An 18,566-nucleotide genomic window follows, 5' to 3' on the forward strand; every position below is an offset into this window, starting at 1 on the left:
TGCCCGGGACGCGCGGTCTCTCTCACCTGTGGCGGCGGCTCGGCTGGGCTTCGCTCCTGGGCCAGCCGGTTGGTTGGTTGCAGGGCCCTTTTTTGCCCCAAGGAGAAGACGGGGAGATGGAGAAGGAGGGATCACCGGAGGAAGGTGGCGGTGGGAGAGCAGCTGCTCCTGCTGCGCCCTCTCGGCGGAGACCGAGAAGGGAGAGAAGCGAGCAGGCAGGCCGTAAAATCCCCGGCCTCGCGTAGGCTCCCCGCCCGGCCAAGGTAGCCTCGTTCCCGAGAGGGTTGGGGCTCTCCTCCTCCTCCTCCTCTTTTCCCCCCGAGGACGGGATTAGGGATGGGTGGGTGGGAGAGGGGGGGCGTTTACCCCCAAAAATGCTATTCAGGTGGGGGGGTTGGTTGCAAGTTGCGATCAATGGGGGCGGGGCAGCCCCCCCACATTTCACTTTTTCTCCCCCCCCCCAGCTCTCGCCTATACACCCCCTTCTCCCCCGCCCCCCCTTTACTTAGGCTTTTTTTTTTTTAAGCCCAGCCCCCGGATCGATTGGTGCAAGGAGAAGAGGTGTTGGGGGGGGGGACCACTTGTGAAAGCACGTGTTGTCTCGCGAGATTTGCACGGGTGGGAGGTTGGTGTGCGGGTGCGCGGTGCGCGAGGTGGGGCGGCGGGGGGGGGAGGTTGAGTCGGTGGTGGTGAGAAAAAGGTTGGGGGAAGGGGAGAGGTCAGTGCAAGGAGGTGCTAAAAACCTCGGGGTGGGGCGATGGGAGGGCCTGGGCTGCATTGCATTGCATTGCATGTGGCTTTTTAAATTTTATTTAACCCTGCTTTATTTGCGGGCACCAGGTTTTGCCAAAGGCGGATGGACAGCCCCCCCCCCCCCACGTGGGGATTGTTGCAGAATCCAGGACCGTGTCCGGCCTGACAGGTGGAAAAATAATTGCTGAGTCAGAGCTTTCATCAAAGGGGGGGGGGGTCATGGCATGGAGACTTCATTCCTTCTTGGGGGTCGCAGAAAAAACGAAGAATGGACCCATATACTGGGCGAGGGGGTGTTGGGGTACACAGAGGAAGGTGTTTCGCCTGTAACTCAAGAGGGGGGCGTGGTCGCCTTTGTATAATAGGGACTTAAGGTAGGTGGGTATTTTTTTTGCATTGTGGTCAGGTGCAGGCAGTGGGTTTGTCTCCAAAGGGATGGGGGTCTGTGTCTCGGGGTGTTATTTGCAGAGGGGGGGGGGGTTCTTGTGCTTTGGAAGCTTCAAGGCGATTATATACACAGTTCAGCCGGTGTGTTTTTTCATCAGTGGCATTGCGGGAGGAAGTGAAGGACGCGGAAGCGTTTGGGCTGATTTGTGAGAATGTGGGGGATTTCTTGATCCGGAGGAGAAAATGCGGGTGTACAAAAGGCATGAGGTGGTTAGTAGTTCACAACAGTCCTTTACATGATGATGTATCTCAAAAGCCGATCAGAGTGAGTTCAATGGAGGTTGCTCCCAGGTAAGTGGGTACAGGATTAGTTGGGAGATGGATGGGTGTTTTGCCTTGGAAAGTGTCAGGGAAAGGTGTAGACATCATGGGGGAAAACCAGGTTGAATCGCAAGCAGGCATGTGGAGGTGCTGGGATGTCAGGGAAAGGGTGTATTTCAAAGGACAAGGGTTTGTGTGTGTGGCTTCTTCATTTGCCGGATCCAGGAGAAAGCCCAACAATGCAAGACAAGGTTAATTTGTGGGATTCAGATATAATTGTGAAACAGTGGCTTGTTTAAAGCTATTGCTAAGGCAGGGATGAGGAATGCCCAGTCCTCCCCATTTAGCCTGAGGCCATTTTGGCCAAGCCACACCCACATTGGGTATTTGTTGGCACCAGTCCAAGATTGTGTCAAATGGTGCTTTCGGTGGGGCTTCTGAAGACTCTGCAAGGGGGGAAAAAGGTCACCTGATGTCATTGCCCACCTGTCAAACTTTGCCCATCGGGGGTTAGGGAAGATGACAATCTGGTCCCTCAGGGTAGAAAGGTTCCCACACTTGAGCTAATGGAGGAATTCACACAGTGCTAAGTATGTGTCATGAACTGGTTTGGATGCAGAGCAGTAGTGGGAGACACCAGCTGGGGAACCCCCAAGGGAACCCTTAGGGCTGAGGGCCAGGGGATTAGTGGTGGAATGATGATGATGAGTGGTGAGAGGGAGAAGAGGGAACAGACTGGGAGGAGGAGGAGTCAGAAGCTGGAGGCAACAGGGTTTAGTGAGCAGGAAGAGGCTGTGGCAGAGAGCAGTCCAGAACCAGTGGCAGAAGAGGCGGCTAGAGAGGAGAGGCAGAGATGAGGCAGGCTGCTGAAGAAGCCAGGGGTCTCCCCCTCCTGCTGCGACCAGTTCCTCTCTCCCCAGTCTACCAGAACATGCAGAGAGATGAAGAAGATGGAGCAATGAGAGACAAGAAGTAGGAACCCATGATTGCTTGGGAAGGACCTGGGAAAGGAGACTTGGGGAGGTGGGGACCTCACACCTGACTCATCGGGGCAAGATCTACTGGGAAGAGTTGTTGTGCTCGCTAGGCCTGCTCTCTGAGCTTGTTTTTACCCCCTTTGAATAAAGAGTTAACTTCATTGACACCGTGTGAATTATTGCTGACCTGCCCATGACACACCCCCTGAGAGTATGTGCAAGAACAGTCATCTCCACTAATGCAGACAGAAAGAGGACACAATCGTTTCCCTTACGTTTTCAGCTAACCACTGTTACCCATTTGGAATCACAATAAGCCACAGTATATTTGTGGAAGGAATGACTAGGTGAGCCTAAGGCTTATCTCTCTCTTCTGGTATGGCGGTTAGCAGCCTTTATTTGTTTTTGATTAACCAGTTTCAAAATCTGAATAAATTTTAAGGACTGTGTTAATCTTTAGTTTGCTTGAAAAAAGTCAACTTCAAAGAATGGACTATGAAAATGGCTTCTTTAAACCATAATTAAAACTAGCCATAGTTTAGGGTTCAGACATAAGACTAAAATGCTGTCAACGAACAACAGAAACGTAATTTTCTAAACTCAAAAACATGCTGAAATAAGAGAGGGCAAGGATAGTTAACAAGTTAATTATTCAACTAGGATGACTCCCATAAGAGTAAACCATGGTTTATTGTGACATCTGACCCATGGTCACTTTGTTGAGAGGCAAGTGGGAAGGGCACAAGCCTGAATCTAGTGTGCAGAACAGCAAACCATGTTTAAAGACAAACTCCTTAGTGGAACCTGCTCACAAAATTGTTCATTTTGGGGTCAAGAAGCTAGCATTTGAAGCTGATGTTGCAAACCATAGTTTAAGCAAGCCGTGGTTTACTGTGTTGTCTGAATCACAGAACCAAAGTTAGAGAAGTTCCCATGAAGTATTGGCTGTACTATGGAGACGAGTGAATTTATGAAGAACCCGAAGGAAATGGAAAGGAAATAAGCAGTTCAAAGCTCTTACAATTACCTATTGTACAGCTGCAGGTGCAATCCAAAATTAGGGCTCTTAACTGGCCAGAATGATTTTTCATTATGGTTCCCGCCCCCCTTTTTTCACAAGCAGGTGATCAGAGAATCTGCTTGCATTTAAAAAACTAATTTCATTCCCCGTTATATGTTAGTGAATAAGCCAGGGTTATAAATCACATTTCCATCTTGCATGTTTGCACTAAGCAACAGGCTAATATAGTTACTCCAAGTTCAGCCAGAATTGGAAGCTGTAGACTTTTTACCTTTCCACCATGGCACTAAAGATGGCACACCTGAGGCTCATTCATGAAACCAATTTTGTGTCCCTCAGCCAATGGTCTCCAACTCGCATCATCCCTGATCACTGGCTACGGCTGATGGGAGTTGGCAGTCCAATATCTGTACGGCACAACATTGGCTGTCCCTGATGTAATGCTAAAGCATAGCTTCATATGCAAAATCTTTAAAAAGGTCTTTAAATTTTTTTAGCTTATTTTCACAAGTCTGGTTCAGTTTTGGAAATTACACAGGCAGGCTTTAACATGTTCTGTTTGCATTAAATTCAGAATTATTTTAAATATACTATAATTTAACTTTATAAAATTTGGTGGCTGGAGAGGGTTGTTCCATTTTTTTTTCTAGCGTGCTTGTTGACCATCAGTGAGGGTGATTCAGTAGCAATCACTTATGCCAGTGAGTATTTGTTAAAACAACTTGAAATTATTCTAGAAACCCGCAAGATTCCCAGGACACTTTCTTAGACTCTTCCCCCACCCCACCAACGCCAATGTAGAAAAGTTATGTTGTAGGTATAAGAAGGCATGGTTATCATAAACTCCTTGAAGCAGTCAGAAACTGATGCAATGCTCTGAAACCCATGTTGATCTTATTTAGATTTACCGTATTTTTCGCTCTATAAGATGCACCAGACCACAAGACGCACCTAGTTTTTGGAGGAGGAAAACAAGAAAAAAAATATTCTGAATCTCAGAAGCCAGAACAGCAAGAGGGATCGCTGCACAGCGAAAGCAGCAATCCCTCTTGCTGTTCTGGCTTCTGGGATAGCTGTACAGCCTGCATTCGCTCCATAAGACACAAATTTCCCCTTACTTTTTAGGAGGGAAAAAGTCTTCTAGAGCAAAAAATACGGTAGTTAAACAGCCAGACCTGCATACATGGGAGACATTGGTCTGATACACGTTCCTGCATCTAAACATTTGGTCTGGCGCACGTTCCTGCATCTGAAGAACATTTGTTCAGCTCTGAAAAGAAGAGCTGACCATTTGGCAAGGGACTTCCCTCTTTCCTGGTCAAGTCAGTGGCCAGAAGCAGCCTCTCCAGCTAGGACTGCAGAAGGAGGTGCCATCATACTGTTTTTGCAGGAATAAACCCACCTAATTCAGTAGGAGGCCAAGGAACTCAGACCCCAGACCCCTGTAAGCCACAAAGTTGCATTACAGTTAATTGCAGGTACTTGGCATCTCAAGAAGGTTCTCCCCACCCACCAGGCAAATTTAAAATTTTTGCTCTGTATTGGGGCTTGTGCCAGTAAACTTTGTGCCTCTAATATAAGCACCACGCAGTCCTGTTTGCTGCACCAAGTCTGCAGTGAGTTCCCAAGTGTATTGGAGGCAACCGCCCAGGGGAGAGGTCCGAGTCTCGCTACGTGCAGCCACTAGGATGAAAGCTGCTCCTTTCTCCTGGAGATTCCTTGTCGCCCTTTGGCTTGCGATATTTACACTGGATCCAGACTCTGTACATGGTGATTTGTTTCCCTCTGTTCACTTGGAGGCGGCGGTCCACAATGTTTTGGGCTTTCTCCAAGCCGGCTGTAGAGAACAGCAAATCCAGCTCATCTAAGGGACACAGGAAAGCAATGCAATTTTAAAGTATTAACGCTGCAAGGCGGTTTGTGATGGAGATGGGAAAAAACAAGATAACGACAACAAATAACAATAAAACCAGTGATAATCTTTTAAAGAGACCGAAAGAGTAAAAAGATTTTGCTGCCTATCGAACTGAGCAGTGGCAAAGATAGGTGAATACCTCTTGGAAGAAGGAAATTGTCAAGCAAGGAAAGGATTGGATGATCATTTTGGTGAGACTACGGTATTAATTTGTTTTTTATATCAACATGAACAAGGATACAATACATCCTCTTGTGCCTCATGGCATGTCGCGGTGAGATGTATTGAGATAGTAATTGTTCCGCTCATTCCATTATATAACACCGTATGACACCGGTCCTGAAAGACCTACACTGGCTTCCAATACGTTTCCAAGCACAATTCAAAGTGTTGGTGCTGACCTTTAAAGCCCTAAACAGCCTCGGCCCAGTATACCTGAAGGAGCGTCTCCACCCCTATCACTCAGCTCGGACACTGAGGTCCAGCGCCGAGGGCCTTCTGGCAGTTCCCTCACTGCGAGAAGTGAGGTTACAGGGAACCAGGCAGAGGGCCTTCTCAGTAGTGACACCTGCCCTGTGGAATGCCCTCCCACCAGATGTCAAGGAAATAAACAACTACTTTTAGGAAATAAACAACTCACTTTTAGGAGACATCTGAAAGCAGCCCAGTTTAGGGAAGTTTTTAAATGTCTGATGTTTTACCGTGTTTTTAGTATTCTGCTGGGAGCCAACCAGAGTGGCTGGGGAGGCCTGGCCAGATGGGCAGGGTATAAATAATTAATTATTATTATATTATCATCATTATTTGTCATAATAGCTGTAAAAGGATTTTAAAAAAAACGTTGTCAGGCAAGCTTATATGGCAAAAAGCGATGTGTGACATAATTCTGATTCCAGGCCACAAACCGCACCATGAATTGAGCCCAGAAATAAAGATAAATATAACGTGATTTCGTTGACTGGTTCCAGTCTGAACACTGGCAGGTATAAATTAATATTTTATCTGGAAGAGAAATACAGAATTAAAAGACCCTCTGGCGCAGCCGCCTCCTGCAAGACTGCAGCAGCAACAACAAACCTCTACCCCCGTTCAGAACAGAGGTTCCATGCAGAAATAACTTAAGAACCCTGTACGTGTTGATACGATTGATACAAGTGTTTGAAATACCCTCACTGCTCGGTGGCAACAAATCATGTTTCGCATGAACCATCGTTTTCCCAATTCAGATGCCACAGAAACCCAGGAACGGTGATATGAAATATGGGAGCCTGCAGCATTTTCCAAACAAACAGAATTTTTTGGCTGTGGCCTCTGAATCAAGCCCATGTAAGTCTTGAACCGTTTTTTTATCGCATTGTCGGGGTTTTTGCTTTTTAATAAACTAGTATCCAGTTCTCAGGATCACTGCTCCACATATGTAGAAAGGCCACAATGGAAATGGCTCAGAGCACCATGTTATATGCATCCATCCTGGCATCATTTCTTCTCCCTGCCACCTGAACCAGCATCTTCTAAAACATCATTTCTTGTCTGCTTTGGGCCAGAGACCAAGCCTGAGCTGATTCAGCCTTTAAATCAGTGACAGCCAATTGATAAAGATTGCGGTAGGACCTGCAAGTTAGTTAAAGGTAAAGGTTAAGGGACTCCTGACCATTAGGTCCAGTCATGGCCGACTCTGGGGTTGCGGCGCTCATCTCACTTTATTGGCCGAGGGAGCCGGCGTACAGCTTCCGGGTCATGTGGCCAGCAGGACTAAGCCACTTCTGACGAACCAGAGCAGCGCACGGAAATGCTGTTTACCTTCCCGCCGGAGCGGTACCTATTTATCTACTTGCACTTTGACGTGCTTTCGAACTGCTAGGTTGGCAGGAGCAGGGACCGAGCAACGGGAGCTCACTCCGTCGTGGGGATTTGAACCGCCGACCTTCTGATCGGCAAGCCCTAGGCTCAGTGGTTTAACCCACAGTGCCACCCGCGTCCCGCAAGTTCGTTACCTTGTGTGAAAAAATAAACTCTGGTGCCATCTCCTCTCACGTAGAAGTTATCAGCCAGACACTGACCTGAAAGAAAGGAATGAGAATTTTGACTGCAACTCAGTTCACTGTTGCTTCCACCTCCTCCCAAATACAGTGATGACAGCGATAAACTATCAATGGCCAAGAGGCTGATAAAGACATCTACCCTCTTCGGTTAATACTCAGGCACCTGCGCGGAGAGATGTGGTTCTGCAATTCAGCAGCCGCAGAATGTTCAGCAAGAAGAGGAAAAAGGCCTGGCAAGGTGTACATCAATTATGGTTGATCCCCTGGCTGAAAGGGAGCAAGCCAGCCTGTACTTTGCTCCCCAACAGGCTCACAAGCACTCAGCACCTTACCAACTGAACACTGAAAATCTGGGGTTTTGCATTCTCCCATTTTGCAGCTGTATATTTGTGTCAATTCCCCCCACCTTTAAATGTACAGAAGAAGTTTGCGGACTGCATGTTAAAAACCCCACCGCTGAGCAGCCTTCCCCAGCCCTTTGCTTTCCCTGTCCATATCAGAAGCTCATCCTCAATATGCTGCACAGACATCTCAAAGGTTGCAAGGTTTTTAGCTGGGGCAATTAGAATAAGATCCGCTCTTTGACTACTGATTCAAAACTAAAATGTATTTTATATAATTGACTTTTAATTTTAGTTTTTTGTATATCGTATTGTTGTTTTATCGCTATGGCCAATGGCTGACGCAAATAAAGATTCATTCATTCATCTCACCAAGGGTACAGCAAGAGCAAACCGGGACATAGCCTGGCTTAAAATTACTTCCTCGTTCTGCTGTGTGGGGATGAAACAAGGTGGTCTTAGAGGCCCAAAAGTTAGCTTGTGTGAAAACAACATCCATTGCCGGTCCCCAAAAGCAGAGGTTATGCCTGTCACTCTCTCACAAGCACACGTTCCATTTCTTTCAGCGGCAGGACCGTGTTGGTGTCTTAACTTCCCGGTGAAAGCTAGAGGTTCTGTTTCTCAAGTAACTGCTGAGATGCAGAGGGAGCGACTGTTTACTTTATTAAATGGCAACACAGTGGTACCTCTGGATGTGAACGGGATCCATTCCGGAGCCCTGTTCGCATCCTGAAGCGAACACAACCTGCGTCTGCGCGGGTCGCGATTCGCCGCGTCTGCGCATGACGTCATTTTGAGTGTCTGCACATGCGGCGAAACCCAGAAGTAACGCGTTCCGTTACTTCCGGGTCACTGCGGAGCGCAACCCAAAAACGCTCAACCCAAAGTTACTTTAACCCGAGGTATGACTGTACTGCTTGTTCACTCCCCTTACCTTTTTTAAAGCGGAGTTGGGCTAGATCGTAACGGCCATAATCTCGTAATAAAATAATTCCGCCAGGTTTCAGTAGTTTGCTAAGTCTGTTGATTACACACTGCATTCTGTGGGAGAAAAACAGAGGGAAAAGACTCAGCAGCCACTGAAACATGCTAGTACAGTGATACCTCTAGTTACGAACTTAATTCGTTCCGGAGGTCCGTTCTTAACCTGAAACTGTTCTTAACTAGAGGTGTGCATTCGCTAATGGGGCCTCTTGCTGCCGCTGCACCGCCAGCACACGATTTCCGTTCTCATCCTGGGGCAGAGTTCTCAACTCGAGGTAACTCTTCCAGGTTAGCGGAGCTTGTAACCTGAAGCGTTTGTAACTCGAGGTACCACTGTAATCTATCAGCTTGGAATAACTAGCGAAAGCAAAATAAAGCTTCCAGTAAACTACAGTGGTACGTCGGGTTACAGATGCTTCAGGTTACATACGCTTCAGGTTACAGACTCCGCTAACCCAGAAATAGTACCTTGGGTTGAGAACTTTGCTTCAGGAGGAGAACAGAAATCGTGTAGTGGCAGGGCAGCAGCAGCAGGAGGCCCCATTAGCTAAAGTGGTATTTCAGGCCGCGCGCTCTGTCCCTTCCCCCATCTCCCGCAAAAGCCAGCAAGAGCCGCACTCCCTTTAAAGAGGCTGCGCCTGGCTAAGCCAGAAGCTAGAACAGTGAGAGGCAGCACTGCGCAGCGCTGCCTCTCGCTGTTCTGGCTTCTGGGATAGCTGCGCAGCCTGCATTCACTCCATAAGATGCACACACATTTACCCTTACTTTTTAGGAGGGAAAAAGTGTGTATTATAGAGCGAAAAACACGGCAAGTTCTTAACCCGAGGTACCACTGTAATTTTGTTGCACGTATTCAGCATAGTTAACCCATGTGCTTACAGGTGCTCTAGATTTGCTGCAGTTATAAAAAATGCAACTTTGAAACCCCCCCCAAACCCCCCTCCCCACATGCTGCTATTGATATTAGGCAAGCGCACACACAGCAGCAGCAGAATGACATACATACTTTTCCGGGAGAAGAGCGGAAAGGACGAAGATGAGAACCACAACGTCCACGCTTTCATCTGGCATTGGAAAGGGGGTCCCAGTCTCACACAGGTCATGGACAAAGGCGAAGCAGCGAGAGGTGTCATATTCTGGATGGGCCTATATGTTCACACAAGTATTCTTTGAGCACACTTCACATTCTACCCTCGCCAAAACCCTGCGGAACAGATTAAGCCGAGAATCGGCAGCCTGCCCACGTCAACCCTACCTGTCACAAAGTGCAGTTCAATTACTTCGGGCTTCCTCAAACTCAGCCCTCCAGATGATTTGAGACTACAATTCCCATCATCCCTGACCACTGGTCCTGCTAGCTCAGGCATAGGCAAACGCAGGCCCTCCAGATGTTTGGGACTACAATTCCCATCATCCCTGACCACTGGTGCTGTAAGCTAGGGATGATGGGAGTTGTAGTCCCAAACATCTGGAGGGACGGAGTTGGCCTGTGCTAGCTAGGGATCATGGGAGTTGTAGGCCAAAAACATCCGGAGGGCCGAGTTTGAGGAAGCCTGAATTGGGTGGTATGTGGGAGGGGGCACTGTATTTAGGATACATCTGAAAGCTCACCTGTTCTCACTGGCTTTTGCCTGAAGTAATCCTTCTTTGCTGCTCTGTGTCCTGTTTTGAGCTGGGTGTATGTCTGTTTTATCTATTTATTATCACCGCCACCATCACTTTGATGACTTGAGGAAAGCTTTGATTCTTAAAGTTGGCATACAAAGTATTTTAAATATTTTTTTTTTTTGCTGAACAGAGCTTTTTATCTTGATCTTCAGGACCAAATGTGCAAACCAAACATACGCCCTCCCATCAGATATCAAGGAAAGAACAGCTACCTGACTTTTAGAAGACATCTGAAGGCAGCCCTGTTTAGGGAAGTTTTTAATGTTTGATGTTTTATCACTTTATTATTATTAATATTGTTGGGAACCACCCAGAGTGGGCGGGGTATAAATAAGTAGTAGTAGTAATAGTAGTAGTTGTTGTCACACTGCCCTAATTTCTACATCTGAAACAAAGTATGCATCATATAGTAAACTTGCAACACGGTACTTCATTAAACTGGGAATATTAATTTATGCTCTTGTCATTTTGCTTATTTATGATAGAACTGCATATATGATTTTGTAATTTTGGTCTATTGCTATCCTCTGGGTTTATTGCTTTTCTCCCCCCCCCCCCTCCAGGATTGAAAGAATGAATAACAGGCTAGAAATACTGCAGATAAAATAAAGTGTCGGTGCTGACCTTTAAAGCCCTTAACGGCCTCGGTCCAGTATACCTGAAGGAACATCTCCACCCCCATCGTTCTGCCCGGACACTGAGGTCCAGCTCTGAGGGCCTTCTGGCGGTTCCCTCACTGCGAGAAGCCAAGTTACAGGGAACCAGGCAGAGGGCCTTCTCGGTAGTGGCGCCCGTCCTGTGGAACGCCCTCCCACCAGATGTCAAAGAGAAAAACTACCAGACTTTTAGAAGACATCTGAAGTCAGCCCTGTTTAGGGAAGCTTTTAATGTTTGACGGACTACTGTATTTTAATATTCTGTTGGAAGCTGCCCAGAGTGGCTGGGGAAACCCAGCCAGATGGGCGGTGTATAAATAAAGTAATTTATTATTATTGTTGTTGTTGTTGTTGTTGTTGTTGTTGTTATATAAAGATAGCCTCTCCCAGAGGTCAAAGAGGAAGGCCTCCACCCAGCTCCTGTCAATGTTCTCCAGCGAGGTCTCTACTCACCAGCTACTAGGCAGAGTCAAAGGGCAAAAGCCTTGCTGACATTAACAACAGAATTGTATTAAGTGACAACAGCAAAGGCCAAGTACTTTTAGAAATACAGTGGCATTTCCCACCTAGCCAAGATGATTAAACCACCTTCTTTTACTTAGCTTTGTTTTTTTTACCTGGACGAGCTCTACCGCTGTTTTGGAGAAGTCACAGCAATATACAAACAAGCCTGGATCACTGAAATAAACCAAAGAAGACTGGTAAGGCAGAGAGAACAGGGAATGTATGTGGACTAAGGGGTTCAAATTTACACTGTGCTATGATCTTAAAGAGAATTTTTACAAAATGATGTATCCTTGGTATTTAACTCCTGAGAAATTATTCAGAATAAACGAAGATGTTTCAAATGCTTGCTGGAAATGCCAAGAACATGAAGGGACATTTTATCATGCTTAGTGGACATATAAAAAGGCTAAAAAAAATTGGATGTGGATACATACATTTTAAAGGTTAATATTCAATCAATGCCAGAATTCGTTTCTTTTAGGGCTAAAGATACACAGTTAGAAAAGGGTTATGGAAGATTACAGTGCGAGATTGCTATTTGCACAAAGATGGAAAGATACAGCCCTAGATACTATAGAGGATTGGCTGATAAAACTATTGGGCTTGGCTGAGATAGCAAAGTTAACAGGTTTAATTGGAGAAAAATCATTACTGACATTTGTTAAGGTTCGGAAATTTCTTACAGACTTTTTGCATGAAAGAGAAAATGATCTTATCTGGATCTGAAGATAAAAAAAATGCTGGTTTATGAAAGATAGAATGGCTGGATCATAAGGAATGAATATCATATGTAGCTGCAGGACAGAGAACCGGAAGTCCAAGCAGCGTAAACTAAGCCCCACAGCGCCTCTGTTCTCTTTGGGGCTTCCAAGAGGGTTTTGGTGTGTTTTTTTGGTTTATAAAAAATATACATCCTTCAGGTTTATACATTTCACAAATTTTACAATCATTTTGACATTTCAAAACTTGACTTCCTTCCCCCTCTTTCTGCAGTTCCTGAAATTTATTTTTAATATCTTCTGCATATCCAAATTAACTTAATTGGCTGATTTATTCCTCTTCTTTAAATATATGCTCTTATGAAACTGCAAGTTATTGCAACAATCCTGCAAATGTTCTTAACAGTTTATAATTTGTTTGTAAATATTCCATAAACTATTTCCATTCTTTTATTTTTTAAAAATTATCTTGATTTCTTATTCTTCTGGTAAGTTTCACCATTTATGCATATTCCATAAGCTTTTGTATCTATTCTTTCTTTGCTGGGACTTCTGCTTCTTTCTATTTTGGGGCGAGTAACATTCTTGCTGCTGTAGTCGCATACAGGAATAAGTTTCTATACAGTTATGTCGTTCTGTCCCTATAATTCCCAAAAGAAAAGCTTCTGGGTTTTTTTTTTACAAAGGTTATTTTAAACATCCTTTTCATTTCATTATATATCATTTCCCAGTAAGCTTTAACTTTACTACAAGACCACCACATATGATAAAAAGAACCTTCTTTCTCTTTACAAGGGTTTCCTTGTGAGCCACGAGAACACTCTGGCTCTCTCTGGCCATTTCCGAGTTGGAATCAAATTATTTCCCGGCACCATGCGTATGCACAATCATGCGCGGGTGGAACGTGCATGAGAGAGGGGGATGCCTGTACCTCAATGTCAAAAATCCTCTGCACAGTGGAAGCAAAGGAAGAAGATGAGGTCACATGTGGGTCATTTTTGCCATGGTGGGAACATTGGGAATGCCAATGAAAGCAAAATGAAACAGAACCATTCTAGATACTAAAAAAACCATCCTATTGGTTTGTAAACCTCAGCGTACAATCTGCTTGCTGTCTCTCTTACTTGTTGGTTTGGAGGATGGGGAAAACAGTGTTTCCTGCTCCACAGCCCACCTGCCAATAAAGCAAACATAGTGAATATTTTCAGCCATCACAACAAAAGTTTATACCACGATACATTTGTCTTTAAGGTGGCACAAGATTGATTTTTGCTACAACAGACCAGCATAGCTACTGCTCTAGAAATAATTTAATATATTCAAACCTCTCCTCTTACGCTCTCATCTAGTGCTAAGATCAAATATATTTCTCCCTGGGTCAGCGACGGGGTGAGCTCCCGTTGCTCTGTCCCAGCTCCTGCCAACCTAGCAGTTTGAGGGCCTTCTGGTGGTTCCCTCATTGCGAGAAGTGAGGTTACAGGGAACCAGACAGATGGCCTTCTTGGTAGTGGCGCCCGCCCCGTGGAATGCCCTCCCATCAGATGTCAAGGAAATAAGCAGCTATCTTATTTTTAAAAGACATCTGAAGGCACCCCTGTTTAGAGGTTTTTTAAATATAAAATATAGTTTTTTAAATATAAAAAACCTCTAAACAGGGGTTCCTTCAGATGTCTTTTTAAAATAAGATGCTGCATTGTTTTTAACACTTGATTGGGAGCCACCCAGAGTGGCTGGGGAAACTCAGCCAGATGGGCAGGGTATAAATTATCTTGAAATGCCTCTCAAAACTACAAAACCTGTGATCAAACAGTGAAATTGAAAGGCATCATGGCTGTATGCACAGAAAGGGAAACTCTTCTAACAAAATGGCACCAAAGAAGATTTATATGGCCAACGTGCCTACTGGTGCCCACTAACCACATAAACATAGAAGCAAAACCTTTCATATTCACAGCTAATATCTCTCCAATAACTGTTGGAATTCCTGCTCCCTGATTGCAGTCATGGGATTGTTGCCTTTCACATGACGGTATATGTTTCGACTCCACAGAGTGGCAAGTGATGGAGACAGGATGTTTGTGTTACTGTGTTCCGTGAAGTGGGACTATTGTTCGTTGTTCTTTCTCTTTGCTGTCTGATGCTAGAGAGAGAGGGAGCCATGTTGCAGTGCTCCGTGTGGGTTTATATGTAAATAAAGTCGATTAGCCAAAATGCTGAGTTGCTGAAGTCTGTCATGCAAGTTGTGCAAACTCTGCGGATCCCTAAGTGTGCCGGTGTCGGTTGGCATCAGTCGCTGTGATGTTCGGGCTGAAGAAAGCTTTTGAAGCTTCCAAACGACTGACCAGGAGGGAGAGAACATGCCAGTCAGGCATGTGTCTCTACCAGGGTCCTACTCGAGTGTAGGCTGAGCTCCTGACAACTACATGGGCGGTGGTGGTGGTGGTGGTGGGGAATGGATCAACAGCACAGGGTAAACATCACTGTTAAACTCCATCTGTGAGTCTCCCCAAAGCCTATTGTTGGTAGGCAGAATGCTGAGCTAAGTGGAACTATTGGCGCAACAAAACATGCTTTGGCTCTGATTCACTGTGCAGTTACCTCTAGTATTCTGTAAGTAGCAGATGACCCTGGGAAGTCTCTTAGTTTTTGTTCCTCCAGTTTCTGCGCTGCCACGTCTGTTTGCATTTGGTGGGTGGAGTTACAACTGTTTATCTCCGAGTCCTGACGTTCCAAGATCCCAGTCTCCAGTGAACTAAGTCCATTGCACTCCCGAAGGCCTGAGCCTTTTGTGTTTTTCGCAGTAGCAGCCTCAGAGGCACAAACGTCAACCGTATTGGCATTCTGGTTTGGCGCCAGCTCAGGAAATTCGGTGAACAGCCAGTGTCGGTCCTTGAAAAACCCATTTTCGTGGGTTTTGTAAAAGTCATTCCAATACTTGCTGGCACTGATCTCATAAGCATCTGCAAAGAAGATGGCAAGGTACAAGTGAGAAAAACTCCAGTCCAAGTCCTTGACCAGAGAAGGAGCTTTGCAGTTTAGGAGACAACACTTTAAACCTAGAAGAAACTCTCAGTGTTTTTTTTTAAATTAAGCCAGCTAAATAATTTTTCCATCAAACTCACTCCAAGGAAGCAAATCCCAGAAGACGTATTTCGCTATATAATTGTTCCCAGTGACGTAAGTTTCCAAACATTTCATCTCCCCAGGATCCGTTCTCATTTAGTAACATCCTATTTGCAAAAGCCTCCTCCATAGATTCATTCATGTGCCACATATAAAAAAAGCAGGCTGTGGGTCTGATTTTAACATCAAAAGGGGCGTGTGGGTGAGGGTAGCCAAAACTCTCCCTACAGTCCATCACGCCAAGCACTTTCCATCTAGGTTGGTTCATTTCTGCTATCAGAGCTAAGCTGAGGAATATGAGATTGAGTCACCGATCACGGAGAGTTCAGCTCCCCTTAACTGTTTACACCTTTGGATGCTAAGATCAGACCTGCAAACCCCACCCCACCCCCGTTTATGCCTGAATGGGGAAGACAAATATGATGGGTTGCCACCATCGTATCTATTTTGACAAACATACCCAGACCTGTAAAAACTATTGTTTGCGGTATTAGGTCAAGCCAGTTTCCAGTAGCTGTTGGGAGATAATTTCCAGAAACCTGCGTACAAAAAATGGGGGGGGGGGGGCTTCTATACACAGGACAGTCAAATCTGTACTAATCTTGGTGCTTCGATTATTTTTATTATGTATTTTGTGCTCTGTACATCGTAACTTTGTGTTGTGAACTGTCCTGAGACCTACGAGTATAAGACGGTATACAAATTTAATAAATAAATTAAAAATAAACAAACATTCCAATGTTCAGGAGAACCCATACTCCAGACCTGTCATGGAACTGATGGGCACCTCAAAATGCACAAGCAGCAGAAAGGTGGGCTAAAATCTCCCCCTGCTTGCCTTGCAAGCTTTTTTTGCATACAGATGTGGAAACCTCCATGTGAGTTCTGTGACGGTATGTTACAGATTTAGCTCGCTTCAAAGTTGGGTATAAAAGATAATGAGTTTTTTCACTTTTATTGCAACATGAAATCGTAATCATAAACTTTTGTCATAATTTTTATCGTAATAACAGATTGTGTAAATTTCATTTTCTTTCCTTTGCTCTCCCCTCTTAAGTTGTACCCCCTTTTCAGTATTGTTCCCTTTTTTTGTATCTAACAAGCAGGGGGGGGGGAGAAAAAAAGAAAGAAAAGATTTAGCACGCTTCAAAGGATGTTCGAACTGGGTGTCACTTGGCATAATTAACTCTTTGTCAGTTTTCAAATATTCAAAATAACCAGGGTGATCCATTGGATTGGGAGGCTTAAGCACAATACCTAGCAAATATGGATTCAGTGGGCAAGCACATCTATCTCGCCTTCCTATGTGTAAAAAGGGAAAACGGCAACAAACCCACAGCGTTCCAAGAAGCACAAACCTTCGAGGCTGACTTGTGAGAATGCTGAAGTTAATAGCGACTTGGAACTGTGCTTCACAAACACAAGTTCCAATGGCACAAAACTGGCATATGAGTTGCACAACAAACCTACGGGCACGGTCTTCCAGTGTAACGTTAAGGCAACTAATTTGCTCTGCTGACTTCAGTGGGGCTTAATAACACCTCATTTCTTCTGGACTGGCTAGAGATATCACCGCCAGAAGAGGTGATATCGCACACTAATAATACCTTGCTGGTCTTGTGGCACAAACTCTGTGCTGTTCTCTTGGACCTTCGCTTGTGCTGCAGCTTCCTGCTCCTCAGACCACTCCACGTTATCCCTGCGGGCAGGAAAAAAGTATTTATCTGGTTTCGTTAACCCTAGCCACTGGAATCCATCTGTGCCGAGCTAGCCTCACCTGCAAGTGTACCATTGCCCCCCAGTATGTTTCCGAGCACAATTCAAAGTGTTGATGCTGACCTTGAAAGCCCTAAATGGCCTCGGCCCGTGAAGGAGCGTCTCCACCCCATCGTTCAGCCCAGACTCTGAGGTCCAGCTCTGAGGGCCTTCTGGCAGTTCCCTCTGTGCGAGAAGTGATGCTACAGGGAACCAGGCAGAGGGCCTTCTCGGTGGTGGCGCCCACCCTGTGGAACGCCCTTCCACCAGATGTCAAAGAAATACAGTAGACCCTCTGTATACAAATTAGATTCGTTCCGGGGGTCCGTCTGCAACCCGAAAAGTCCGTAGGCAGAGGCGCTGCTTCTGCGCACGGCACGCAGAGTGCTTCTGTGCATGCGCGCATGGCACGTTCATAACCCGAAAGTTACGTATCCAGAGCAGTACACAACTAGAGGGTCCACTGTAAACAATTTAACTGATGTTTAGAAGACATCTGAAGGCAGCCCTGTTTAGGGAAGTTTTTAATGACTGATGTTTTAATGTATTTTTAACCTTTTGTTGGCAGCCGCCCAGAGTGGCTGGTGAAACCCAGCCAGATTGGCAGGGCAAAATAAATAAATAAATACTACAGCCTCCGCTAACCCAGAAATACTACCTCAAGTTAAGAACTTTGCTTTAGGATGGGAACAGAAATCGTGCTTTGGAGGCGCGGTGGCAGCAGGAGGCCCCATTAGCTAAAGTGGTGCTTCAGGTTAAGAACAATTTCAGGTTAAGAACGGACCTCCGGAACGAATTAAGTACTTAACCCGAGGTACCACTGTACTACTATTTACCAGCAGACAAACTGGCCTCGAAGATCTGTGTTAATCTGAGGATGGGGGGTGGGGGACTGACAGATTCTGAAATGAAAGAGAAGTTTTGCCAACAAAAACCAGAAGGGACCCGATGGTCATCTAGCCCAACCCCCTGCAATGCAGGAATCTCAGCTATAGCATCCATAACAGATGGCCATTCTTAAAAACCTCCAAGGGAGGAGAGTGCACGACCTCCTCTTTCACTGCAAGCTCCACGCGGGCAGGGACCTTCCTCCTTGGTTTTGATGGCAGCTAGATTGGTATAATGCGGAAAAACTCGCACCGCAGTCCTCATTCCTCCCACCCCCCCTCCTTACCAAGCGTTGTGCTGGAAGAGGCGAGCCGGGTCGGTGAGGAAGCGGTTCCCAAACTGCTTCCTTCTCCTCCCGTCCTGGCTGGGCGCCGCCATAAGCGCGAGAGGAAGGAAGGAAGGGAGGCGGGAGGGAGGGAACTGAACCCGGAAGCAGACCGCAGTGTGACGCTTCTGCCCTTTGCGCCGAATAGGAAAAGACGCGCGGAATGCGCATGCGCAGTCGGGCT

The 18,566-nt window shown here is 45.8% G+C and overlaps 2 protein-coding genes and 1 long non-coding RNA gene across 5 annotated transcripts in view; 1 reads left to right on the top strand and 2 right to left on the bottom strand.

Moving 5' to 3' along the window:
* Positions 1-467, bottom strand: part of TLK2 (tousled like kinase 2) — a 38,219-nt gene extending 37,752 nt beyond the window's left edge. The window contains exon 1 of the mRNA XM_028705024.2: positions 27-467. The gene's annotated coding sequence lies outside the window, so the exon portion shown is untranslated. The remainder of the gene's footprint in view (positions 1-26) is intronic.
* A 207-nt stretch (positions 468-674) lies between these two features.
* Positions 675-2,599, top strand: LOC114583690 (uncharacterized). 3 transcript variants are annotated; one of them, XR_013390458.1, is made up of 3 exons: positions 678-922; positions 1,299-1,491; positions 2,382-2,599. It is a non-coding gene; the product is annotated as an uncharacterized LOC114583690 (long non-coding RNA). The 3 variants fall into 3 exon arrangements; XR_013390456.1 differs by having other exon boundaries at positions 675-922; positions 1,299-2,599; XR_013390457.1 differs by lacking the exon at positions 678-922 and adding an exon at positions 929-1,038 and having other exon boundaries at positions 1,299-2,599.
* Positions 2,600-3,109: 510 nt separating this feature from the next.
* LOC114583689 (tRNA N(3)-cytidine methyltransferase METTL2-like) lies at positions 3,110-18,497 on the bottom strand. The gene is made up of 9 exons (XM_028705028.2): positions 18,344-18,497; positions 17,022-17,113; positions 14,890-15,251; positions 13,416-13,465; positions 11,683-11,743; positions 9,748-9,887; positions 8,692-8,798; positions 7,369-7,434; positions 3,110-5,323 (listed from the first exon to the last, which is right to left on the bottom strand). Exons 1-9 carry the CDS (start codon positions 18,433-18,435, stop codon positions 5,130-5,132), a joined length of 1,164 nt encoding a protein of 387 aa, XP_028560861.2. The 5' UTR covers positions 18,436-18,497; the 3' UTR covers positions 3,110-5,129.
* Positions 18,498-18,566: the final 69 nt, after the last annotated feature.

This window comes from Podarcis muralis, chromosome 13, assembly GCF_964188315.1.
Source record: "Podarcis muralis chromosome 13, rPodMur119.hap1.1, whole genome shotgun sequence".
Lineage (NCBI taxonomy): Eukaryota > Metazoa > Chordata > Lepidosauria > Squamata > Lacertidae > Podarcis > Podarcis muralis.

Excerpts from the sequence above, each read along its gene's own strand:
- LOC114583689 (XM_028705028.2), bottom strand. The coding sequence starts at position 18,435 with ATGGCGGCGCCCAGCCAGGACGGGAGGAGAAGGAAGCAGTTTGGGAAC. Across the intron at positions 7,435-8,691 it reads CCAACTCCGCTTTAAAAAAG|GTCAGTGTCTGGCTGATAAC; the intron begins GTAAGGGGAGTG and ends CCTTTCTTTCAG. Across the intron at positions 5,324-7,368 it reads AGTTTATTTTTTCACACAAG|ATGAGCTGGATTTGCTGTTC; the intron begins GTAACGAACTTG and ends TGTGTCCCTTAG.